At 41.3% G+C, this 26,428-nt stretch overlaps 1 protein-coding gene across 2 annotated transcripts in view; it reads right to left on the reverse strand.

Annotated features, from left to right (window-relative positions):
• Window positions 1–26,428, reverse strand: part of LOC147898820 (AP-1 complex subunit gamma-2-like) — a 127,047-nt gene that overhangs the window by 54,157 nt on the left and 46,462 nt on the right. For both annotated transcript variants that reach the window (XM_087378800.1, XM_087378801.1), the window contains exons 10-12: window positions 18,282–18,404; window positions 18,092–18,187; window positions 10,565–10,692 (exon numbers count right to left, since the gene is read on the reverse strand). In XM_087378800.1, coding sequence (XP_087234926.1) covers window positions 10,565–10,692; window positions 18,092–18,187; window positions 18,282–18,404 — 347 coding nt within the window. The remainder of the gene's footprint in view (window positions 1–10,564; window positions 10,693–18,091; window positions 18,188–18,281; window positions 18,405–26,428) is intronic.

The raw sequence follows: 26,428 nt of genomic DNA on the forward strand, positions 1-26,428 counted from the left end.
AAGGTTAAGAGTAAGTAGATTTATGGATATATTCTAGCATGCACACAGTTTATTGAAACTTGGTGGAAAGCAAAGGGACATTGTTGGAGCATATGCTCAATTCCCATCCCGGAAGCCCATTTCTATCATCTATGCCTCCTTCATGTGCTCAATTCCTATCGGCTATAGTTTTACTCAAGATGGCAAGCGCGAGGGACTCCATTCAGATTGCCCAATCCTATGTTTACTTGGATGCATCTTCACAGAGCAAGGTTTACCATTAAACCGACAGCCCGAGCATGACTGACCAGAGGACATGCTTTGTTAGCCAAGTTGAAGTGGTATTGCTTTAGGCCCATTTTCAGCATGCAAACAAAATTCCTTTTTTTTTCCTCACTAGTCTAACCAACAGCTTTGTATGCACGTGCCATTTGGGAACGGACCTAAAGAAACTAGGTGGGTTGGATACAAGAGGCTACAAATCATGACGCTCTCCTGCATGATCCACTCAACACAGTTTGCAACGACCCCTCAACCCATAGATGCCCCGATCATCTAGTTCAATTCGGCTCGATAGTCACTCTCATATCATATTTATTAATCATCCATATTCCCACATGCCAATAATCATTGGAGAACCCCTTTTATGGGAAGCATCACTCACTTGATCATATACGAAGGCTACAAGGCCAATGAGTAGGCGGCGTGGTGTTCTGAATTGTGATACCCCACAAACCATCCTACAAAGCATAGCAGAGAGCTTTACATTGAATGCCGCCTGGGGAGACCACTATTCCTAGCACTTCAAGGACATCCAAAAGCACATGCAACAGGGTGATGTTCTACCTCTAGGGGACTTCCGTGCCAATTATGAGGGCCACAACAAAAAGCACTGGTAGGAGAGATTGGAAGCAGCTCGACACACAAGATAAATGCAACTGGTTCTACCTCTCTGGGACTTCAATATGAAGACAAGGATGTCAAGCAAATCTTACTCCCACATCAAGACGCCTGCTCGTTTGCAGAGATGACATGGATCATAGAGTGATTTATTTGACAACACCCTTGCTCATCTATCACTTATCTGCTTGCCTATATCAAAATATCCCAAAAGCTAATATCCCAAAAAAATGCTAATATTTCAAAGAAACAGGGATCTACAACTTCTTTGTGCACGACTACCCTCACTGAAGAGATTGCAAGCTTTAGAAACTAAAAGCTACTTCCTAATCATAGAGGCAATGGATAAACCTAATATAAACCATGTTAGAACTAGCTGCCTGCTAGATTTGAAAGCCAAACCCCATAAATTTACACTTAGGACAAAACAACGGAATTTTGCTTAGGAATCCCAGTAGCCCACGAGGCTCCACTACTCACAGCCATATGTGCACATCCCACACTCCGCTGCCATCAAGGCGATACGGCAACCTGAACCAAGAACACTAACGCTACCCTTTGCACTACTGAAGAGCTAACCAATAGAACAGTGTTCATCTGATTTGCTCCACTCTACAACACCGTAAGGTAATCCAAAAACCCAACAAAGTCTTAACTGCCCATCAACACATTCCTCCATCATTGATTAGTGCATTAATTTCACACGTCGTACAAACATGCACCTCTGCATGTTCGGATCCAATCCCAAATTTCAATCATCATGGACGTAACACATGTTGCAGCGCTGACCTCTTTTAAAACTAGCGACTATTATAGGACAATACATGATTCGAAAAATAAAAAGGTTGTGGCAAGAGCCAATGCACACTGCTCACAGCATGATTCCCTACACTAATCTGCACTGAATTCTACCAGCCCACTCCACACCGCTCCACGTGCTACCGATTCCAACACCCTTGTTCTTCCTCTGTTGAATAATGCACACGTGTTCGACAAGTTCTCTCCGCTCCGATACCACTCTTTGTTGCGGGGAGCAATTAAATGGAGATGGAATGTGAGGGAGTAGACAACAACTAAGAGAACACAAAGTACTTGCAAATGGACAATGAGAAAGTGCAAGTGGTGTCCAATATAGGACCAAAGTCAACCACAAGTGTTGACCCATGAAGTCAACCTGACTGTTGACTGATCCTAATTGGTGTACAAGGCCATACTAGGGCTAAATGCTAACAAGAGCTAGGCTTTCCTTAAAAGCTAGGGCCTACTTTTAGCCAAAAATAGGCCAACTTTTCCTAGAAAGCAATAGCTCTCTTCTCGAAAGAGGCCATATCCTTGCTTTTAGTCTTGTGGGCCCTCTTTTAGGTTGCTTTCCCCCTTGCCATGTGCTTTGTCCCCAAAATTGGGCGCTCCATATCTACTTTTCTCTTATGGGACCTAATTTTTGTGCTTTTTCCCTTAAAATTAGCATCGTTTTGCACTCTCCAAGGCCCTACACAATCAATAAACAATAACCAATACTTTAACCCATTATTGGTTAGCTAATAATGCATTCTAGTTCTTGGACATAACCCATTATTGGTTAGCTAATAATGCATTCTAGTTCTCGAAAGAGGCAATATCCTTGCTTTTAGTCTTGTGGGCCCTCTTTTAGGTTGCTTTCTCCTTACCATGTGCTTTCTCCCCAAAATTGGGCGCTCCATATCTACTTTTCTCTTGTGGGACCTAATTTTTGTGCTTTTCCCCTTAAAATTAGCATCGTTTTGCACTCTCCAAGGCCCTACACAATCAATAAACAATAACCAATACTTTAACCCTTATTGGTTAGCTAATAATGCACTCTAGTTCTTGGACTAAACCTAGTCCTTTGTGGGCATCCCCACTATGCACATTAACCAACGCAAAACAAAGAAAAATGGAGCTTGTTCTCCAAAGTCAACTCTATTTGACCAGAGTGAGAAATAAAAGATTTCTCTTTATTTCTTCGAAGAAGGACAATTTCGTGACATTCCCTCAACTTCTAATCAGCTGTCCTTAACTTATAAGGTTCTTATGGATACCCTAAGGAAAACTCCTCATCCGCCTACTTGGCATCTAGTGCAAAGTAGTTCTTGAGCTTGACAAAGTACCTACTGGTAACCTTGTCTCTAAGCTCTTTCTTCTCTACGTGGTACGGAGTCCGTTCTTTCTTGGCAAATCCATGCCCTTCTTACGTGGTAAATCCATGCCTTTCTTTCGTGGTAAATCCATGCCTTTCTTTCGTGGCAAATGCATGCCTTTCTTTCTTGGCAAATACACATGCCCTTTATTTGACACATTCATGCCTTTCTTTCTTGGCAAATAGATGCCCTTCTTTTTCTTGCCAAATACAAGTCCTGCTTTTTCTTGGCAAATACATACCTTTCTTTCTTGGGCAAATACATGCCTTGCCTCCTAGTGGTGGAAACCCATTAGTGCTTCCAAAAGATAGATAACTCTTCTTTTTCCTTAACATCTTCCTAACAGAATGATTCTAGAATAAAACTGGTTGTCTCCTCAAGGATTCTATGTCTCCCCTCGACTTCTTTAGGTAGAAGTTCTTCTTTCTGCTTGCCCCTATCAGCCGTATGAACGATCATGAAAGCTCCAAATCCATCTTCAATTATCAAGTCCTAAATAAAGGGAGTTATAGAATTGTAGAAACACTTGGGCAAGGATCATTGTATGTATATATAAACCGCCGCCATTTAACCATTACTTGAGCATATCATGCTCCATGAGTTTCTCACTGAAGAGGAGTGTCTTCATGAAACAAACCAGTGTGACAAGAAACGTTCCTAGATTTTGCCAGTGGTTTCGTCTAGAAACATGTTTAAGAAATGTACTTCATATGAATTATATATAAAACATAAATAATTATCTTCAAATTCTCTCTCTCTCTCTCTCTCTCTCTCTCTCTCTCTCTCTCTCTGGAATATGCTCAACAGAAACACAGATGCTGGAATATGCTCAACAGCTCTACACACATCCCAAGGCTCGGCCCATGGTGAGCATACCTCTCAGCAGTAATACTCAGGGTCTTTTCTCATTGAAAGATGTACAAGATGGCCTCAAGAAAATGGTAAATGGAAAGGCAGCAGACACTCTACACCTAGTGGCTGAACTCATTAAGTGGACCAATGAGCACACGCAAAGGCACATAGCAATGGCACTAAATCAGGCTTTGATGCATGGTTTCCCAACAGAATGGCAAGAGAATTGGATCAAACCAATCTACAAAGGGGGTGACCGCAATCAATTAACAAATTACAGAACAATTATGGTATGTTCCACTCTAGCCAAACTATATAGCACAATAGTAGAGGCAAAATTGAGTGCTTGGGCAGAGAAAGAAAATAAAAGAGCAATGGGACAAGCTGGTTTCAGACCAAAACACTGTACAGTGGATCACCTAGTCACTCTTCGAGTTTTGATGGAGGAAAGCCGCCTCAAGGGGAAGCCACTCTTCTGTTGTTTCATTGACTTTAAGAAGGCATTTGATACAGTGCCTAGGGATGTGCTATGGGAGAGAATGGAATGCATAGGGGTGCCCGAGGAAATAAGGTTTGCTGTCTTTAGACTTTATGAGAAAGTAAAATGTCAACTAAAATGTAAGGATGGGATGTCACAAGAGTTCTATAGTAATATGGGGGTAAAACAAGGATGTCCGCTCTCACCCACTTTGTTCGGCCTATGCATTGATAGACTTGAGGAGTTGGTGAATGAAGAAGCATGTAAAGATGAGTTATACAGCCCTCATCTAGCAGGTCTCGTGATTTGGTTGCTTCTTTACGCAGATGATGTGGTTGTTTTCACTGATAGTGAAAGTAAGATGCAAAAAATGATGGATATCTTCAGCATATTTTGTGCAGAGAGTGGGATGGCTATTAATGTCAACAAAACTAAACTCATGATAGTCAAGACTATACAGCCAAGCAGCCCCCTCCAAATCTTATATAAAGGACAACCCATTGAGACAGTGCACTCATTCAAATACTTGGGTATTGAAATCCCCGCCAATAATAGATGGAACAGCTGTGTGCAACGGAGACTTGATGCAGGATGGGCAAAATACTTCCAATTTGAAAATGAGTGCAACAATAGCAATACGAGAAGGTGGCAAGTACGAAATATGATCTTTGGGGCATATGTGATACAGACAGTACTCTACGGAGTAGAGGTATGGGGTGGGAGTATATCTCCATCAACGTGGAATGAGATAGAGAAAATGCAAAAGTCTTTCATTAGGAGGCACCTGGGCATCAAGGCTACTACACCATACTCTTTGTTACTCCTAGAGACAGGATGTATACCCATAGAGCTACATGCTCTGAAGAGAGTACTCAGATACATCACAAAGGTCAAGTGCATGGATAATGAAAGGCTACCAAAGAGAGCATGGAAAGAAAGTCAGAAGCTTCAAAAGACAAACAAGGGCAAGATTTTGCATCCGGATGGGCACAGGACCTAAAAAAATGGTTCAAGAAGTGGGAAGTAGAAGAGTATTTAAACTACTCTTCAGAGGAGATTGATGAAGAGGCTTTTCATTATGACCTGCTGAATGCACTACACAGGAAATGGCAAACAGCAGAAAACAAAGATAAATTTGAGTACTATCGCACATATATCAACCCCGAATATTGGTCAATTTATACAGGAAGGGAGACAACAACGCAGAAGTACATATGTACACCTATAGCAGTGCATAAACGGAGGGCTTTAGCCTCACTTCGCACCCGATCACACCAGCTGCAAATAGAAACAGGGGGATGGAAAAAGATGCCAAGGGAGAGTAGAATATGCCAACTATGTGATCAAGGTATGGTTGAAACAGAAGAACACATGGTAATGATATGCCCTCACTATGCACACATTAGGGAAGAGTTCAATCACCTCCTTGAGGGATATAACAAACTGGCTGATTTGCTGCATAAAGGGTCACCTTCAGCTTTAGGAACATTTGTGTATAAGCTCTTCAAGCATAGGAATCCACCTGAATCCTAGAAGGTGGTTTCTCTTTCCACCCTCCCATCTTCGGGAGGAGCTTTCATGTACTTGTGATATTGTATTGCTCAGGTCCCATAGGCCGGTTTTGGTCTTCAGAGGACGATAATATATTCTTCTTCTTCTTCTTCTTCTTCTTCTCTCTCTCTCTCTCTCTCTCTCTCTCTCTCTCAAAAGAGCTCTCAATACACATATACACATTGAGTACTCTCAAAAGAATCAAGACACAGGTGACAACCTGTACTAGGGCGTTTCGTCCGTTTCAACAAAACATTTCGTCGAGAAACGTTTCTCAATGTTTCACCTGCTAGAAATGCGTTTTTTGGATACACTCAAACCCAAGAAAACAATGCGCTTTTTTTATTTCATCCATATGCATGGTTTAGGTGTTCAAACAAGCATAAACAAACTTTATAAACATGAAAGAGATGCTTAGCCTTAGATGTCGATGATATTATCTCTAGTAGTCTTTCCAAATCTTCTTTAGCGATTATAAATATTACCTACTTTTCCACATTGAATCTTCAAAAGCACCTTGCTTTATGTGATGGATCTCTCTGGAATAGGAGAACGACTCGGGAACACAAAAGCATCTCTTTTCTTTTCATGACCCAACTGCCCATAATATCTCTGAATTCACTTTGTCCAATGTCAAGCTGACCTTAGACAATCTTTGAGTGGAAAACACCATGAAACACACAGTAAACCTTGTTGCTTTTCTTTGCTTTCTAGGAATGATGTAAAACTTGTGGATGCTTTGGAATTAACTGAGACCAATCTTTGTACTTAATAGAACCACAGATCATATAAAGTTCAACTATGTATTTCACGAAAGATATCCATCCTCCTTTGCAATGGCGAAACTGCCATTCCATAATCTTGGCTAATATGAGAAACTGGTTTCCTAATAGAAACAATATAGCTGAGATACTATAACTGAAATCTTCCAAAGCTTGACCTCTAATCCTATGGTAGATTGAGAAAGTCTAAGATCTAAGGAAACACAAGAATCCCCCCTTGAAGTGCACAAGAGTCAAGAGGATAGATTCCTTCTCCAAAATCACAAGCATCTTTGTAGATAAAGTTTTGAAAGTTAGGAACATCTGGTACAAATAAATCATCTATAAAACGCCTAACTTGGCTAAGCTTCTGTAAATGATAGGGCAGGTATTGATAGAAATAAGACGTTGCGTAAACTCAAATTCATAAGTGAAAATATAAAAGTTTGCTAAAAAGATGGCACAATTAGTGCCCATGGGGATTCCTATAATATGTTGAAACAAAGAATCACCTGTTGTGATGAAAAGATTATCTAAAAGAAGATCTATCCAAAAGCAAACATCTTCAACACTTACTACCTTTGTGTATCTTTTCTTTTTAGAACCAATGTCATGATCTTTATTTTTTAGCCACAAAAAGTCAAAGCATAAGGCTGTTTTCTCAACTTTTAGCACTTTGCATCTATCTTTGTCAAATCTTAGCTTGAAAACTTCAGCCACTAGCTTTTTTATTCTAAACTTCAGGTCTTCCAGCTCGATCTTTGTGTAAAGCATGGTAAAATCATAGGTTTGAAGGAGAACAGAAGACTCTTTTTCCTGAATGCTTCGAGAGGAATTAAAAATTTTACAACAGGAATCACTCCTACAGAGTCATTTAAAATCCAGCTTGAATAAATCTTGGTTTTTTTGGAGTTTTGTGGAACTTCCGAGCAGCACAGAGAAAAGAGATACTTGGATTGGAAACAAATCCATAAGACTTGAAAAAACTCTCGTGTTTTGAGATCATATCCTTTTGACAAAATAAGGGGCATAAGTTTTGGTAGACGAGTTCACTTCTCTCAAAAGACATTCTAAGTTAAACTGTTTGCAAATAAAAACAAGGTTATTGGAACATTTGTCCATATAAGAAATGACAAAATTCCTATGGAATTTTCGAAGAAGAGTTTCATCTTCTTTAGAAAGATGGTTACTTTGCTTTGAGCAATTAACCGAAGGGACTTCTTCTAGTTTCAAAGCAACTTTCTTCAAAATCTTCCCTTTCCATTCTGATAAGATATTTTGAGCTCCTAAACAAATGTTGGATAGAAGTCTTTTAATTTAAAGCTGGCCTCATCTTGAGGCTTTCCCTCTAGTGCCTTTATCATACTCAAAATCAAGTAACAACGTAAATTCTAGATTTGCCAAAAGTGTTGGAAAGACCTTTGCCTTTAAGCATTGACCTCAGCATCTTCAATAGACAGCTTCTTCTGCTCCATGTCACATTTGGTCAAGTTTATAAGACACCTTTATAGTTGGGACTTGATTCCTCATGATTCACAGCAGTAGTCACACTTTTTGGAGATGAACTAACTCTCCTAGTAGGTGTTGAAAGTCTTGATCTTCTTAGAGTTTCATCTTCCCCCAAGGCCAAGCAATGCTTGAATTTATTAGATGTTTTTTAATTCTTTCAAGAAAGAGATCCAGGTTTTCCTGCAGTAAATATCAATCAAAGTTAAGCAATATAGAATTCCTTTGGGTGATGAAGTTTTCACAACACCACAAATGTCTGTGTGAATTAATTAGAGTATGGGAAATGGTTATATTTCTTGCTTGCCCCCGTGCAAGATTTAATTATGACTATCGATGAATCCTGGTAAATCCTTCCACCAATCCATTCTTTTGCACCTTAGACAATGTGTCCATGTTGAGATAACCATACCATTCATGCCACAACTTGTTGGAGTCGGTATTGGTATGAGCTGTAATGGTGTTGCCTGTAAGTACCATTGTTGACTACATCCCCCGCTACTATCATTTATCCTTGTGCCTTACCATTCTTCATTATTGCATATGCCAAAAGAAGATTCTTGTAGAGATTTGGAACAAAAATAGCCTTTCTCAATACCTTGGTATCACCTATCATTTAGGGATGGGATGCTACCTCTCCCTTTCTCTTGGCACCTAGAGTTGTGACCCACTGTGAACTGACCTCGATATACAAGACCAAAAGAGCTCTCAAGATTCCTCAACCTATGTGGTTGGGTGCATTTCTCCTCCACAGTGATGAATAGCTGGTTGATAATCACAGTTTGATTGGACTTCAGTCTCTTTGTCGGGCTTCTATGAAAGCAAGGACAAATTGTGTTGAAATCTGATATACCTTTGTAAGACTAGAATAAGTCCAATCATACAAATTTAGAATTTTTATTGTTCTAAAAAATCTACAAAGAAAATAAAAGAGAAAATGAAAGAGAAGAAAAAAGAGGTAAACAAAAACTTTTATGAAAAGCAAAAGGAAGACATACTTAGCAAGCAAAGCAACACTTATGTCGTCATCAATGCCCAAGCATAAGTAGCTATACTGGGTTTCTAAAGACCCACGGAGTCTCTTGGGCAAACCCAGTGCTTACTAAAATACGTCAAATAAACAAAAGAGAATGAAAACAAGAAATAAAGAAGAAACGAAGCAGGAGACTTAAGCAAAAATAAACAAGTAGGTCAAGAAACAAAAACTTCCAAAAAACTAGAAACTCTCTCTCTCTCTCTCTCTCTCTCTCTCTCTCTCTCTTAATTAAAACATAAAAAGTTGAATGGCACTTTACACTTATGTCTCGTTTCTGCAAAGAGGCAAAAATACATTTCTAACTTAGAAAGCACAAGTATACTCAAACAAACTCTCTTTTGAAACTAAAAGAAAAACGGGCTATTCAGCTCCCCGCTTTTTGTTTTCAGCTTATGTTCAATCATTCTAAACAAACCTAAGGCCGAAACTCCATAGATAAAAGACTTCATATCTAAGAATGTGCGAACTTTTTTCATTATTTTCCTTGGATTATACCTCTTGTGTAATAGTAAAGTGATCAAATTACTACAATGAGTAATAAAAGACTCCTTAGTTGTACAAAGGCGGGAAAATCTATGGAATTGGGAAGAAATGACTCCATATTTTGCCAAATCAGAAATGTTTGAGTCAATGTGAGGCATTTTTATAATGTGTAAACCACTATATTCAGGTTGTTCACGTTTATCGTATATATCAACCTCTGATCCTGTGTTGAAATCTGATAGCTTAAATGGACCAAGTGGGTGAAGAAATGTTTCCCCAACCATATATTATACATACACAGTACATAGAGCAAATTAGGGGAGTACAACTAGTCCAAATTTGCAATCTTAAAACCAGTACACCTACAGATGACCCACAAGCTGCTACAGAATATGATACTGGAGAGACAAGGCTAAGAACCCACGTCAAGAGTTTAGTTGTAGTATACAGCAATCACAAACACGTCAAAAAAAAGCTACAAGCATCATGACTTCAAAGGAGAGAATGATCGCACAATCTGAAAAATTCCCAAACATCATCACAACAAGTCTCACATGACTACATAGAGGCCTGCTCAGCACAAAAGTCTTAACAATGTTTCCAAATTTTAACAATGTGTACGCTCTTAAGGCACTCCCTATAAAATAGTAGAATCCACCAATACAAAAGGTCCTCCGTAAAAATTTATCTTTTCGAAAGCAAAGTGAAACAAGGCTAGGCATGCTAAGAAAAACAAGAAGATTCAATCTCTGTTTCATGCAAAACATCCGATTCATCTAATAAAATTGTATTCTTGCTGTACTTGCACATAGCACCACACACTGTAAGATAAATTTTTAATGATGAAAGGCAAACTACTGACCCCGTACACATTGGAAACCGCGAGGACAGCTTTAACAATGCCGTTAGAGCAATTGCACGGGTTTCAGGTTTGACACGTGGATCTTTCAAGACTTTCTCCACCACATCCACTGCATCAGACTCTGTGACCTGCTTCAAAGACAAACTTGTAAGAGGCACAGTCAAGGATTCCTTCCTAATCCTCTAAGCAAATCTCCTCTGCACTCACTTCTCTCCAGGTTCCCTTCCCTTTTGTGTCTTCTTCTAATATTAAGGTTCCTCAAGGCAGACCTTCACATTTACAGCTACCTTTCTACTATTTCATTGCTCCATGAGAAATACTGTTTTTAGAACGCTGCTCCTAATTAAACATAGTAAACCTTTAAACAAAAAAGATTACAGTGCGACGTCTCAATTTTGTGTCTTCCAGCAAACTTGTACACTCTCTAGTAGGATCAAAATGCTAGAAATGAGAATAAGCATGAGGGATGCTTGAGGGGTTTGTGTGTGTGTGTGTGTGCACGCACGCGCAGAGAGACAGACAGACAGACAGACAGTGTGCTAGGTTTAATGAAATATACTGTTTATATCACCTCTTCCTTTGGAGTTCTCAGATTTGGTGTAGATAACTGTGAAAATGGCTGCTGATCAGCTTGATAAAACTCATACCAGAGAAAGAGTTTCTCATAATAAAAAGCGGAAGTATGTGATGGGTCAAGTTGACGTTGTTCAAGTCTCGCACAAGAGCAACTGGATTTGGAGGTATGCATGAAGGGTTTGAAGATACCAAGAAAGATTGGAAGATGCCTGTCCCTACAGTGGGCATCACAATTGAGGTTGATGCCATTGTTGAACCAGTCAAGGAATATGACAAAAATGGTGTGATTATCTTTTCCCACGTTCAATGCATGCTGCAACAGATGTAGGAAATTCGTTGATATGGACATTGGGGAATGCTTTGTCTAGAAGATGCAGTATGCAGCTAGGGTTTTTTATTATGTTATTATGACAGATGGACAGCACAATCAAATGCTTCTAAAACATTCTCCTCTTCATTTTGGGCAGTAGATGGTGCATGTCCGGCCTTGGTCTCCCACACGAGACTTTTCATCACTCATTCGGCATTACTGCCCGGTGTGACAGAGAGCCTTTCTTGACAAAAGTTGCTCCTCAAAGGAATTTTAAGAGTCTGCACTACAAGAGACAGTGTGCAAATATCTGCAGAACCCGGATGCCTGAGGGTACTTGAACTTCCTCTAGAGCCTAACTTGCTACAGCCTATGTGGATCATTTTTCAAAGCGATTTGGGACAGATGATTCTCCTTCTCAACAGGTTCTTGATGCGAGGCGTTAGTTATTACAGCATGTTTCTTCTATTCTCTCTCCTCAGATCTGGAAGTTCTAGATGATTCTCCTTCTCAACAGGTTCTTGATGCGAGGCGTCAGTTATTACAGCATGTTTCTTCTATTCTCTCTCCTCTGCAAATTCTAGATCTGAAGGTTCATTCACTGAAAGTGAATTATTGGAAGTAGTAAAATCCTATGGCAGATGGAAATCTCCAAGATGGGATGGTCTTACAGATGAATTTTTCATTGCATTCTGGGATATCCTCAAATCAACTTTGTTGCGCATGATCATGTTAGAATTATTGGCATATTGTAGGCAGTGACCAAGGTAATCCATAAGTGAGTTAGGGGCACTTTTCCCTCTCTAGAGGTTTTTCCCCCTAACCACAGTTAGTGGGTTAGTATGGTTTTGTCACTTGGACAAAACCATCTCCTCACTTGTACTCACCTTATCTTGTCTATTGCATTCTATGTTTTGGTATGCTCTCTAGCTCACTCTTGCTTCTTGCTCCCTTGTTTTCAACATTTGGTATCAAAACCTCGTTGAGCTCCTACTCCAGCCCAAGCTCCTTCAGTCCGTACTACTCCTGCTCCTTGTCCGTACACCCACACAGTTTCGTATAGTCCGCAGAGCCCGCAGCTACCTGTACAACTCCCATTAGAGCTCGTCCATACAGTTGCCATTCCATGCTCAGCGCCCGTATAGTTGCCAATGCCGTACATTGTACGATTCCCACACGGAACAGTCAGGGCCATCGTACAGTCCCGATATTATGTCAATACGTTGCCGTACACAGCCCATACAACAGAGCTGCTGCTCTTGGCGCACTCCCCGTACACATATGCCGTACAAGCTATCCGCACGTGGGAGCCGTACCTGCATGGTATTGCGCAGCTCCTGTTCGTACAATGTACAAGCCGTACACGCTACCGTCAATTCTGTGCATTTTGCCGCACAAGCCGTACTTTGTGCAGTTGTATTGTCCTTGCAGGTGACTCTTACAGGTGCACTTTGCAGATAGCCATTGTTTGGTTTATATTTTCGAAGTACCTTTGGGGCATTTTATTTGTTGCAGGCATTGCACTCAGGTTGCAAAATCTGCTCCAAAAATTTGGGGCTTTTTGGTTCTGCTTGCAATCTTGCAAACAAAATTTAGGGCTTTTGCAGATAATTGCAAAATTTCGGGCTTTTGGTCAATTTGCCCTCTTTCAGAGGCAATTTCTTGCAGCAATTTGGGGCTTTTGCATTTTGGATGCAATTTGGTAGTGGACAAATTATTTGGAAGCTTTGCAAGCAGTTTTGGACTCAGTAGTCACATTGCAAACATTTGCCATTTTTTGCAGATTTTTGGGCATTTGCAGAGCATTTTGATGCATTTTAAGCCTTTGATAGGCTGTGACAGCAATTGTCATTTTGGGCAGATTTTTGCAAACTTTGGTTGTGCATTTTACATCCCAGGAAGGAATTTCATTTGTCTAGTTTGCTGCATTTTTTAGTTGTCTGGCAGATATGGCTCTGAACAATCCCAATGATGTCTTGAGAGTCCTCACACAGGAGGATAAGTTGGATGGCACCAACTACTCCTTGTGGAGCTTTACGGTGCGGAACATTCTTGTTGGCAGACATCTATTGGATTATGTCAATGGAGATGAGAAAGGCCAAAAACTGTGGCTACACCATCACTCCTACAGGTGGAGGCACGGGTAGAGGTCAAGGTGTATTCCAAAGAGTGGCATGCTCTTTTATGGTCGGGGGAAACGATTCCACCCAATCAGATGGTTCGGCATTTGGGCTATCCTTTTGGTTGGTCGGTTACACATCGCCAACACGCTGATTGGATTTTATCCAAGCTGAAAAAAAGCTGGAATATTGGAAATTGGCAACATGGCCTCTTCATGTTAGGCTACAAATTGTTCAATCGATTCTGGTAGCTTATATTCAGTTTTATTTGCCTCTCATGATGTTCAGCCAGGTTGATTTCTCTTCTTTCATGTCCACTGTTTTGGAAAACTTTTTGATGTTCAAAACATGGCAGGAAGAGTCTGAGATTACTCTCTTTACAGCATCTTTGTTCACAAAAAAGCACGGGGGATTAAATATCCTTAACATTCAGGTGCATATCCTTGCAAAGGAAAGACAATGCTACAATGATACGTCACTTATTATTACAGCTCAACACTCCTGCTTTTGGATATTGGCAGCCTACACAATGGGATTTTATTTTAGGTTACGTGAAAGGCAAAATTAAGGGTTGCCCTTTTATTTCTAGCATGCTGCTGGATTGGAAGCATAGCCTCTCTCATTTGGAATGGAATGGATGAGATTCTTTACAAGGCAACTCTCTCAGAGTAGAGAGTATACATTGGTCTCGAGTTTTTGTCCCTCCGTTGCAAGTGCGGGAACCTCGTCACTCTTATTTCCTCAGTTTAAAAGGCATCCACTCAGTGGCAGATGTCATCCAAGATGATGGGTTTCCTCTTTCTTTTCCATTGGCTGCTGCAAAATTTGACCTTGAGATTCTTTACAAGGCAACTCTCTCAGAGTAGAGAGTATACATTGGTCTCGAGTTTTTGTCCCTCCGTTGCAAGTGCGGGAACCTCGTCACTCTTATTTCCTCAGTTTAAAAGGCATCCACTCAGTGGCAGATGTCATCCAAGATGATGGGTTTCCTCTTTCTTTTCCATTGGCTGCTGCAAAATTTGACCTTGGTATGCATTACAAATCCATTGGGCAAAAAATTACAGCTATGCTTCAACCTTCTCAGCCCATTCCACCATTGGAGCTTCAAGAACGTCTTGATGATTGGATTATTACCTCTCCAGGGTCGTTCTTGAATCCTTTACGGCTGTCACATATTATTGTTTCTTCATTATACAAAGTCCTTTTATCTCCACCATGAGTTTCTCACAAGCTCAATCAGCTTTGGCGAATGACTCGCACCGCAAAGTGGTGGTGCAAAAGATTGAGATACATTTGGCATTCTAAAATGCCACTCAGATAACAAGTTTTCTTGTGGCGAGTACTATTGGGAGTTTTTCCATCTGGACAACTACTGGCACACAGACATATTGCTCCAGCTGTTGTCGCAGATGCTTAGCTCCGCGGGAGTCCGTGCCATATCTACTCTGGCATTGCTCCTCCACTCAAGAATTTCTCACTTTGCTTAGACAACATTTACATAACAGATTTCCAAATGCTTTCTTTGGAAAGTTTTTCTAGATCTTTGGGATACACCCAACTACAAAAGAGTTTGATTTATGTTTTTTGTTTGGGTTCGTTACTGGGTGCTCTAGACTCTGTGGAAGGCTAGAAATCATCAAGTCTTTCGTGATCCCATGTTTTCAATTTTTAGTTTCTTTAAGCGCTCTCTGCAGCAATCTTTCTATGATTGCTTACAGACAAGTGCATAGATCATGATGTATATCTGTCTTATATTGAGGTTTTCTCTTGATGTATTTCTCATCAGCCTATTCTCGGATGCTGATCTTGAAATATAAAGCAACTCAATTTTCACCAAAAAAAAGGTGTGTGTGTGTGTGTGTGTGTGTGTGTGTGTGTGTGTGAATACAGAGCAGGATCTTTCTGAGCTGATGCAAGCTCTTTCTTTATATGGTTTAGCTGCTGGGCTTCATGTCAATTTTCAGAAATCAAAATTGTTGCCTTTGCATTCCAAGGAATGGCACTCTCTTTTATGGACCCGCGAAATCATCCCACCAACTCAATTGGTTCGTCATCTTGGCTATCCTTTGAGTTGGACACTTTCTCCTCGTCAACAATCTGATTGAATCCTCGCAGCCCTCAAGAAAAAGCTAGATTACTAGAAAAATTCCCCTTTGTTTTCCTTTGGCCGCTCCAAAATTTGGCCTTGGAATGTATTATCGTCCACTTTGGCATAAAATTACTTAGATGCTCCAGCCTTTTCAGCTGATTCCTCCATTGCATCTGCAGGATCATCTTCAAGATTGGACACTCTCTTCTGTGGGCTTGTTATGTCGTCCTCTATCGTTTGCACATATTACTGTCTCTTCTCTTTAAAAAGTTCTACTTCCTCTGCCATTTATCTCTCAAAGGGCAAACCAGCTTTGGCATCTTCATCGCCCTATGAAATGGTGGCGGAAGCGTTTGAGACAGATTTGGCATCCTAAGATTCCTCTCCGTCAGCTAGTTTTCTTGTGGAGAGCTTTGTTGGGTGTTCTTCCTCATGGACAGCTCTTGGCACGACGACATATTGCTTCTTCTATTTGTCATAGATGTCTAGCTCCGAGAGAGACTGTGCCTCATCTCTTTTGGTATTGTCCTTCCTCTCGTGCTTTCTTGGACTTCCTTGGGCAACTTTTGAGAGCTCTGTTTCCTCGGATTGCTTTTGGCAAGTTCTTCTAGCTTTTTGATGTACATCCACCCAGACAAGAGTTTGATTTCTTTTTTGTTTGAGTTCGGTACTTGGCACTCTGTACTCTATGGAAGGATCGCAATCATAGGGTCTTTGGTGATCCTATTTTTTCTACTTTCTCTTTCTTCAAACACTCTTTGCAGCAATCGCAGGAGATTGTGCCTCATTTATTCTGGCATTGCCATTCTTCTCAGCAGTTTCTAGATTCTCTTTGATAGAGAATACGAGCGAGATTCTGTTATGCTCTAGCCGAGATAGCATGACCTCAGAAAGATCGGTGGGCATTTTCTCTTAGATGACCGACTTTTGTAATATTTAATGTGCGTAAATAAAATGGTCAAGAGAAGTAACTGCCAAGGTCCTAGGTGAGGGTGAAATGGCATTGACTAGGTGGTTCTGTGTGCTAAGGCCTGGGTGCACCTAAATGTGCAATAATGCCAAGGGGCAAATGGTTTTAATGTGCCCCAAGAGTGGGGTAAATGGTGCACCAAGTGAAAAAGGCTAAAATGATGACATGTGGCAAGGGGGAACCATCTAGGGAGTTGTGGGTCTTGTGGATATGCATGAGAAAAAAAGAAAAGACATATTTGTTGCAAAACTGTGATCCATGAGAGTATGGCTGGGTGGAAATAACTAGTGCCATCGCCCGTGATCTAAGAGAGAGTTAGAATAGAGATTGTGTCAGATTCCCGACTCTTCTCTTTGGGAAATTTTTCTGGCTCTTTGGTTTTCATCCACAGCGACCGAGTTTCATCTTTTCTTTGTTTGGGCTCACTATTGGGCACTTTGGACTTTATGGACAGACCGCAATTGTGAAGTCTTTAGTGACCCCAATTTTTCTTTGTTTGCTTTCTTTAAGCATTCTCTGCAGCAATCTTTCTTTGATTGCTTGCAGACTTGCCAGATAGATCAAGATGTATATTTGGCTTATATTGAGATCTTTAGTGGATGTATTTTCTAGCGCCTCTTTTCTGAGGTGACTATTCTTGTAATATAATCAATCAAAGCTTTCTTTTTTTTTTAAATGTGTGTACATAAATAGGTACACATCAACGTGTAAAACCTAAACATTGGACATTAAGACATATTATGAAGAATAGCCGATTAACAATAGCATTTTCAAAAACATTCCTAACATGTAATGCCTTTACAATAGATTCCCACTTCAAGCAATAGCCAATTGACAACAGTATTTAAAAATATTCATAACAACATGCAACCCCTTTACAATAGAGTCCCACTTCAGGGTCCAAGCTCTCTCCTGATAGGATTCGTTCATTCTAGCCTATCACAACAAAATCTCACATATTCTTTAGGAGTAAAATAACGTAAACCTCCAGTCTTTTTTTAGCACACCATCCACAACAACATTCCGTATCACATTGCTGCTCTATCACAGAAACAGAGTAGCAGCTTTCCTCAGAGTGTGCATTGCAGCAACTACTCCTGTTCACAAAGCAGTATAAGGTGGCACTATATACTGCCTCAATGGCTGTTTTGGAATATAACGCTATAGCCCACTTATGTTGGCTGTGATGTTTTGTGAGTATTTTCCCTTTTAAATTTCTTGGATTTTACTCGTATTTATATTGCAAACTTTCGGCAACACAGCATTTACATGATAGCATTGGCAACATTTGTCAGAGATGCTCACACCAATATCTTGTGCTCAACGACAGAATAAATTCTGAATGCAATTCAATATCAATGATGGGCCAAATGTTCCTTCACAAATTTGTGTTGACAGGATAAAGCAGAACATGTCCTCACACACAAATAACTGCAGCTACTCTACGGTGGAGACAACTGACCGTTATGGGATCCTCAGCTTCAAGTTCACCAGTATGATTGATAAGCATTTCTCCATACTCCCCTATGCACCAAACTGTTACTTGCGCAAAGCTTTCCTGTATGTGTGAACCAAGTACCAAATGTCAGATTACGAACACTCAGGTACCATTCCAACAATTTTACAACCATCATATATTAAGAACTTCTCACCTGCCCATTCCAATCTTGAAAGGCACGATATAGAGATCTAACAGTGTAACCTTGCAAATCAAGGGCATTGCTAATGACCACCACCAGTGTATGGGTGACCTCGTCCGTCACATAATTCCCAGCCTAAACAGAAAGACAGCTGCAGTCAATCAATTCTGTTTCTGATAAAATGTGTTAAACTGAATGTATGGTACAACACCTCCTAAGGAATTCCAAGTCTTTCCATAATAATAATAAGTTACCCATAAACTTCCCCATGCTACGCACTTGAGAAAAAGATAGCAGAATGATAACATTGATATGTTGATGTTTAAGACTAGACAAAAACTATCATTGGAGGCGTTGCATTCTCTTACTACAACTTTGACTTGAAAGGGAACATACAATCTGAAGACTGAGCTGTAAGTCATCAGATCGAACCATTACCCTAGCGTTCATGCTTGCTGAAGTGTCAAGGAACACTCTCAAGCTCAGTCTACTGGGTCCCAATTGTGACACCAGTGTGATTGAACAAGCACAGCCAGGGACAGAGCTTCAAAACTATATCAAAACTAGAATTAACATAGAAGGAAAGTGTAGACCAAGTCCACAGCCATTGAGGCAGTATATAGTGCCTCCTTAAGCCATGCTTAAGGCAGTATGGTTCAAGGCAAACACCAACCCACTCAAGCCAAAACCTTATGTGCTTCCTCTACTATCCAAGTGCACTGTTGCAATGATAGTTTTCTTGAAACAGTAGCAGAGCTTCATGGGAGGGTCAGGCAGTTTTCAGAGACCTGATGTATACCATTCTTCTTTCCACACAGTCTTAGCAACTATCCAACGACTCCCCTCCTATCATGAAAAAGTTGTCTCACACACATGCACGATACCCCAGCATCTTGTCCCACGCACACCTGCTTACCAATCTTTTCCCTTCTACAGTCAAATCTATGAAAAAAGCCCCACCTAATCTCCTAATAGTGTGATGATACGGCCCAGGGGATCCTCTATGGCACGCAAACCAATTTACAATATAGAGGAATTAAAAGAAAACACAAAGGGAATGATTCAGCACCTCTTGAACAATAACTCTAAAAAATCTTACCTGAAGGTCTTGGATACCCCCTTTAAACGTCTAAGATCTACAGGTAGGAATAGTCATGCAAATACCCACATGACATACATGATCAACCTCTTACTTATCCACATCATTGCATGCAATAAAAACTTAGGGATGCTATCCATAACCTTCATAACAGTAGGACAATAAGCCATGAGGTTCTCTAGAGTATATGCCTGGCATATGGTTGGGACAGCCTGAAGATTATTCTGGCTCACCAACATATGAAACTCTATGCAGACAACCTCAGAGGCTGTACTACTGCATTGAGCACTTCAGGAACGTATTTGAACAATCAGGGGAGCCATAGTATACGTACCATCATAATTTTCTGTACAGTATATTCCGTACCATATGGCACACGTACCGTTGGTCAATACTAACCTGCATGGATATCAAAACTGCACTGCTTTTTGCCTCTGCCGCCCGCATCATTTTTTGCATCTGCCTCGGCCTCTCTCCTCTGCTCTCTTCTCGTCTCAAAAGACTCTCTACTCCCATTCCCTTCCTTCAGCTCTCCACTCCCAATCCCCATCCTCCACTCTCCATCCTCAGCCCCCTTCAGCCAAACTTTCCCTTCTTGCAGCCCCCCCCTCCTTCAGCCTTCTTCAACGCATTACTATTTCAGGAATCAGCCCCTATTTCAATGGAGACGGATGAACTGAGATTCCAGTTTTGCACGCAGAGCCTTCCAGAGTTTTATGTGGATGTTGATCATGATACTCTGAAACATTTTTGTAAACAACCTGACTTGAGAGGCCGCCAAGCTAGGTGGGCAGAGCTCATGCATGAGTTTAATTTGACGATTCGGTGCCGAAGAGGAAAAGATAATAGAGTTGCTAATGCGTTGTCACGCATTATGCATAACATAAGTTTCACGTTATTAGAGAGTGCTCTAATGACCGAGATTAGAGAAACTCAAAAGGTGGACGAGTTTGTCCAGAGCCTTTGGCCTAAGGCTCATGTGTTAAAACCCGGGGAAAACGAAAAGGATGACCTGGCATCCAGAAAAGGCCAAACTTATGCAAGATATACCATAAGGGATGGTATGCTGAAAAGAAATGGCAAGGTAGTAGTACCTAATCAAAATGATCTCAGGCAGAGAGTCATTCGACAATGCCATGATAGCCCATGTGCGGGACATCCAGGAGTCGAGAAGACATATGATCTCGTGAAGCGAGATTTCTTTTGGCCAAAGATGAAAAAGCATATTCATGAATATGTGACACGTTTTTCGTGTCAGGTAAGTAAGGCCGAGCAGATGAAGCCACCCGGACTTTTACAGCCCTTGGAGATACCACTAAGTAAGTGGGAGAGCATTTCCATGGACTTTATCGTAGGTCTGCCTACGACACAAGGTGGATATGATTCTATCCTTGTGGTGGTTGATCATCTTACCAAGATGGCTCACTTCATTCCAACTAGGGAGTCAGTTAGTGCCCCGCAAGTGGCAGATTTGTTTATTAGATATATATTTTTCGACTGCGGTATTTGAGACACTAAGGACTGAGTTGCGAATGAGTAAGTGGGGATCATCCAGAAACGGATGGTCAGACAGAAAGAATCAACCAAATTTTAGAGGATATGCTCACAGCATATGTGTCATTGAGGCAACATACATGGGACAAGTGGTTGCCATTGTTGGAGTTTGCCTACAATGATAGAAAACATTCCTCTACAGGGTTCAGTCCGTTTAAAATAAACTATGGTTATAGACCAGCGAATCCAACTATAGTTGGAGTACCTCAGAAAGTGCCTAGTGTCGCGAACTTTGTGGTTCACATGCGGGAGATGCTAGCACTTGCGAGAGCTAATATCCGCCAGGCTATGGATAGAGCCAAGGCGTATGCGGATGAAAACCGGTCTATAAGAGAATTTAAGGAAGAAGAAAAAGTTTTTCTCAGGGTTCCTTCGCACTCGACGTCCTTTATTTCCGAAGAGTGTGCTAAGTTATCACCTCGATATTGTGGGCCGTGGTTAATTCTAAAGAGAATAGGCAAGGTAGCCTATAAATTAGAATTGCCACAGGGTTGCAAGGTGTACCCCGTGTTTCATGTTTCTCGTTTAAAGAAATTTTTGCATATTGGTGACTCACTAATCGAAGGTGTGGTTTTGTTTCAGGAGATAGAGGATAATGCAAGACGCAAACCAACAAGAATACTGGTCCGAGGAACAATGCAAGTGCGAAATCAAAAGATACCCACGGTGTTGGTTGCATGGCATGGTCAGCCTCTATCAGAAGCTACCTAAAAATCCGTATACCAGTTGCAGAGAGTGTTCCCAGACTTTATCATCAAGGACGCTGATGTCTGAAGAGGGAAGGAATGTTACGCTCTAGCTGAGGTGGCATGACCTCGAAAGAATCAGTCGACATTTTCCTTAAGGATCTACGTTTGTAATATATTTATTTGCGCTTCATGTAAATGATCGGGAGGGAATTAATGTCAAGGTCCTAGGTGACGGCTGATAGCACCAGACTAGGTGGATTTAAGGCTAAGGGCCTAATGCAAGAAATGTGCCTAGGGGCAAAGAATTTCAAAGTATCCCAAGAGAGGGGTAAAAAAAAAAGATGCATTAGGAAAGGCCCTATAATGATGGCATGTGGCATCTAGATCCATCTAGGGAGATGGGGCTTGTTGGAGTTAGTGAGAGAGGGAGAAGGGACCTTCACGTATGTTTTCAGATTTTGATTTTCTCTGTGTGTACTCTCACACTCCAGCAAGGTTGGCTGCGTGGAAAGTTATGGTGCTAGCTCCCATGATTATCAGTAGTATAGTTGAGAGTATGTAATATAATACACAAGCATTTTCACAAAATATGAAGAGAGAAGAGGAGAAGAGTGGAGATGAGGAGAGAGGGCACAGCTAGAGAGCACACCATAAATGACTAATTGTACACTAGATTTAGTTGAAAATGTAGAATATATTAAAACCCCTTTTAAGATTAGGGTTAGGGTTAGCATTAGCAATAGTGGTAGTGTTAGGACATCTAACATTTTCCTTTATAGCACTCTATTGGGTTAGTGCTATGCACAATATTGAACATATGATGTTGAGATGGTTCCTCGACAGTTTCCCTCATATCAACATGAAGTAGGTCTTCCCTCAAGGTAATGATTCTCGGGAATCGAAGAAGGATTGAGCATTACATTCCATCACACCTCTTTAATGCGAATGTCCTTCCTCTGAGTCAAACCAAGAGCTTGTCAGTGCTTCTCGAAAAGCTCTTTGCTAAGTGGTTTGGTAAAGATGTCTACACCATTTTCTTTGCTATCACAATGATGCCGTGTGATGTCACCAAGTAACACTCTTTCTCTGATGAAGTGCTCTCTGACATCAATGTGCTTTATGCTCGAGTGATATATTGGATTCCTGGCCAATGATTGAGCCGATTGATTATCACAGTATATTGTTATTGGCTTTGATTCATCAAAGTAATCTATTTCTGACAATAGTCTTATGAGCCATAAAGCCTCACATGCACCTGTAGTGAGTGTCCTATATTCTGCTTTTGTTGAAGACAAAGAAACAGTTTGTTGTTTGTTTGACAACCATGATATAGCACCTTGACTAAGGAAAAATGAAAATACTTGTGTGGATCTCTTGGTTTCATTATCTCCAGCATAGTCACTGTCACAATATCCATGTAACCTTGGAGGACTTCTATATTCTAATCCAAACTGTCTTATACCTCTGATGTATCTCAAGACTCTTTTGGCTGCATTCCGGTGAGACTATTTAAGATTTGTTATAAACTGTGCAAGTGAACTTATTACATAACAAATATCTGACCGTGTGATAGTCAGATATATAAGAGATCCAATGAGCTGCTGATAGTACATGTCATTGACGGTAGGCTTTTCTGTAAGTTTCAAACCATGTTCCATGGGAGTGGCTACAATCTGCCATCTGAAACTTCTTCAGAAGACTGTCAACATATTTAAGCTGACACATGAAGGTGTTGTCTGAATCTCTCCAAAACTCAATACCAAGACAATAATGCATAAGTCCAAGATCTTTCATGTCGAACTCTGCAGATAAGTCTTGATTCAACTTTTTAATGAAGCTATCATTGCTTCCAGTCACAATCAGATCATCTACGTATGTGAATTGTCTTCGAATGCTATTACTTCTGCAAATGGGCAAATGCAAATCAACCCAAATTCGGCTATATCAAGCAAAATTCATTGCAAATAACAGCAATTTCTAGAGAAAAAATCACGAGCTGCTGGCTCGGGAGCTAAGCAAGGAAGAAAGCACGTTGGAGTAAGTAATCCTACTCTAATACCACTGTTGGGTGCAGGGAGCAATAGAGTGCAAAAGGAATGCAAGGAGCAAACAATAGCTAAGAGAAATGAAGTACTTGCAAATTGATAAGTGGCCACATATGGCCCCAAAGTCAATTGGTTCACAAGACTAGGATAAAATGTCCTAACTAGCCTAAAAGGCCATACCAAGGCTAAGTGCTAACAATGACATCACAATGCTTGCACTTCCACTTTCTTAACACCAGAACCAAAAGTCTTTGGTAACAAAATGATGGTGTGCTTTACAAACACTAGATGAAGGGACTTTGGCATCATGTAAACTAACATCCACAAGACAAAATTCAATAATCAAATAGGGCGCCATCAAAAAGAAAAGGAAAGCTGAGAATCATGGATCTCAATTCTAAATAAAAACTCCGAGTATATGAAACATGATACATCTTATATCATGTAGATTGTGAATCCATTGTCGTTACCTCTTGTGAGCTTAGACTCGAGAGAGGAAATCCGAAAGAGAGTAGGCTGCACTGTGCAGAGGGATAAAAGTTGCTGGGGCAAAGTGGATTGTGGAAAAAGAGGACAATAAGTGGAATTGAGAAGGTCCGAAAGAAAAGCAGTAGATTGGACAGTGTAAGAAGGCTACTGCCTGACTGCAAAACTAGAACCTCAGTTCAACCCTTTCCTTCCAAAATCCACAATATTAAGAGAGCACTGAAGACAAGGGGAAGAGTTGGTTGAAGGAAGGGGGCTGGGAATAGAGATGGAGGATGGGAATTGGAAGTGGAGAAAGAAAGAAAGAAAGAAAGTTTATTAAAGTCTTCGGAAGACCGATGGTTCTATGAGACTGTGAAAATCCTGATACAACGAGCTGTGGTAGTGGAGCTACTAAACGAGCATCCATACCAATGCAAAATGCAAAAATGCAGAATGGCAGTACTAAGTCCTAAGTACAACATAGTCATGTCGATGGTCGACTATATATCAATATCAACATCATCATCAATATCATCATCATCATCGACAACAGCAAGATATTAGGATGGATGAGGCAGTGGAGGCATGAAGTCGGCAATAGAGTGCTGTCAACCACTGAGAGGTGTGGTCCTGGCACGTCTCTTGGTCGTAGCTCTGCGTCTGACCAGGGCTACTGTGACCCCCGTCGGTCGGGCTCCGACTCTAAACAAGGAGGGAATGTCCCTAAGTGTGATCTGTGTGTCGACCCTTTCTCTGAACTGTCGGGTCACAGGCTCCGGGTCACGGTCATGTCAAGGTCTCGTCTCGTGGAGGTCCATGTGATCAAGCTGAAAGAACTCCGTGATAGAGCTCTGAGAGGGATCAGCCGAGGAAGAAGTCTGCTCCTGTCTCCGTGCTCGGAGTATCCTCTCGCGATGTCTAAGTGCCTCATGAATGAAACCAGCCAAACACCGCTGGTCTGGGTAGGAGAGAAACAAGCCAAAATTCCATAACTATCCCTGAAGAGGTAGTGGAAACGATCTCGAATCTCATAGTACATAGGACACCTGAAGATGAAGTGCTGCTCTGTCTTAACCTCCTGCATGTCACATAGTGTACATATGCGCCTCTCCTTGGGTAGTCGCTCTACTCTGCCACTCTCGATGCGAAGTCTATGTGAAGAGACCCGGAACTACCCAAGAGAGATCCTCGGCGAGTGGGGTAGGTGAATCTGCATGTATCCTAGTGGATCAATGAAACCCTCCGCTGTGATATGTAAGAAGTAATCTCTGTAGAAGCTAAGCTTCACTAGGAGTTCACTCGGTCCCAACCAGGTCCGAAATGTGTGTAGCTGTAGTAGATCCTCACGGATAACCTGGTTGACCTCGTGTGATAGAAGGGGAGAAAACGGAGCATCCATGCTGTACTCGAAGGGAGGTAGTCTATCCATGTGGAGCCCCAGTCGCTCAAACCATCTCTCTGTACATGCATACCAGCACCTATGGTCTCCTCCTGCTGCAAGTACCATAGAAGAGGATAGAGCTATCCATGGTAGTTAGCTACGCCCCGAGGTGTAATCCCCATATTCCCTAACTCAGTACAAATACGTGATGACCTGAAATGCAGCATCTAGCTATAAAGGAGGTGACCCAAACTTAGCCTGAATGATCTGGTGAGGAACGGATGGCTTACCACGAATCATCCGTGATAACATGAGAACCTCTAGCCGCTCCGCACGGGTCCACTCTGTATCTGACAAGTCTAGCCTCCAACAAGGGCTGAAGTACATCCCCACTGGGGCGGCGAACCAAGGAGTAAAAAAGCAACCCCTTGGTGTGTGGATCCTGAAAGTGCGAGCGAAGACACTGCCTCTCTACTCTGGCCAATGAAGCATATCCTCTGCTCAAGCGTGCCTACATCGTGGGTCTCATAGTGAAGCTGGGTCTGGAGAAGATAACCCTAACATAAGTGTATGATGAAACTATCTCAAAGGTGACCCCTCAAATGTGAATTGCTTCTGACGCATGATGGCTCGAGATGTATTGAAGATCGTCACCTTGGTTTTACCCAGGTTGACCTTCAAATCATGAGACTCACAAAAGGACTGTAGTGCGTCTAGGTGTCTCTGAAGCCCCTCTGCTGAGAAAGACGAGAGAGCCACGTCATCTACGTAGAGCAATATCTGGATCAACGTGCTCGCAAGAGAGCAACCTACACCCCCATGTGTCTGCATCACTGTCTCAAGCTCGTCAATATAGAGGCCAAACAAGGTAGGCGACAAAAGACACCCTTGTTTGATCCCGATGGTGCTCATGATCTCATCTG

The sequence above is a fragment of the Dipteris shenzhenensis genome, chromosome 9, assembly GCF_047967505.1.
Source record: "Dipteris shenzhenensis isolate YYH24624 ecotype China chromosome 9, Dip_SZ_1.0, whole genome shotgun sequence".
Lineage (NCBI taxonomy): Eukaryota > Viridiplantae > Streptophyta > Polypodiopsida > Gleicheniales > Dipteridaceae > Dipteris > Dipteris shenzhenensis.